The sequence below is a fragment of the Bison bison genome, unplaced genomic scaffold (assembly GCF_000754665.1).
Source record: "Bison bison bison isolate TAMUID 2011002044 unplaced genomic scaffold, Bison_UMD1.0 scf7180017864375, whole genome shotgun sequence".
NCBI lineage: Eukaryota > Metazoa > Chordata > Mammalia > Artiodactyla > Bovidae > Bison > Bison bison.
In genome coordinates, this window is record NW_011494947.1 from 4181201 (window position 1) to 4182278 (window position 1078).

At 66.6% G+C, this 1078-nt stretch overlaps 1 protein-coding gene across 1 annotated transcript in view; it reads left to right on the plus strand.

Moving 5' to 3' along the window:
• Nucleotides 1–1078, plus strand: part of SH3GLB2 (SH3-domain GRB2-like endophilin B2) — a 14684-nt gene extending 13606 nt beyond the window's left edge. Inside the window, exons 12-13 of the mRNA XM_010856960.1 lie at nt 192–432; nt 734–1078. Of these exons, the coding sequence (XP_010855262.1) occupies nt 192–432; nt 734–841 (349 nt within the window). The 3' untranslated portion in view covers nt 842–1078. The remainder of the gene's footprint in view (nt 1–191; nt 433–733) is intronic.

The window sequence follows — 1078 nt, forward strand, 5'->3', positions numbered from 1 at the left end:
AGGGGCATCTCACTTCCACTTGTTTCGCTCTTCACGCTGCCAGCTCCCAGGGAGCCATGTAAGTAGCGAGGTGGTCTTGCCTCCATGGCCGTGGGCCTGACTGGTGTTTTGTGGGGCATGTGGGACCTCCCCCCAACAAGAGGGTGGCTCCCGGCTGCTGAGATGGGCCCCCCTACCGCTCTCCTCTTCAGATTCCCAGGCACCTTTGTGGGCACCGCCGAGCCCGCCTCCCCACCCCTCAGCAGTACCTCGCCCACCACCACCGCGGCCACGATGCCCATGGGGCCCTCCGTGGCCGACCTGGCCCCTCCGGGGGAGGCTGCTCTCCGCCTGGGGGAGGGGGCCCCACCTGCCAGCGGAACCCGGAAAGCCCGCGTTCTCTATGACTACGAGGCGGCCGACAGCAGCGAGCTGGCCCTGCTGGCCGATGAGGTGGGCCTGGAAGCCACAGGGATGGGTTGGCGGTCGGGGAGCACAGGCCGGCTTAGGGGGCCAGGAGACCAGAGCTGGGGGCATGGGGTCTGTGGACCATGCATCGCGGGCTCCCCACCTCTGAGGGTCTGGGGATAGGGGGGAGAGCCAGGACCAGCCACAGGAAACAGGCAGCTCCAGCTCTGAGGAGGCAGGCTCTCTGATCCGTCTCCATAGAGCAGCTGAGAGGGCGCCCGTCACTGGAGGCACAGGGCCCCTGCGTAGCCAGGGCGTGATCCTCCTCTTCTGTGATGCCTTTCAGCTCATCACTGTCTACAGCTTGCCTGGCATGGACCCCGACTGGCTCATTGGCGAGAGAGGCAACAAGAAGGGCAAAGTCCCCGTCACCTACTTGGAACTGCTCAGTTGAGCAGGCCTCCTCCCCCAGGCCCTGCCCACTCTGGCCTGGGCAAGGGGAATGGGTGCAGCCCCGCCACGTGTCTGTTGGTGATCCAGCTGCTCAGCGTGGGGAGGCTCACCCCAGCCCCGTCCTGCCCCTTGGCTGTCCAGCCGCCAGGGGCCTGAGAGGCTGAATGATCCCGGCTCCTCCCCCGGCCTGCTTCTGACCTGTTTCTGGAGCCCCCCAACCCCTGCCTGCATCCCTGAG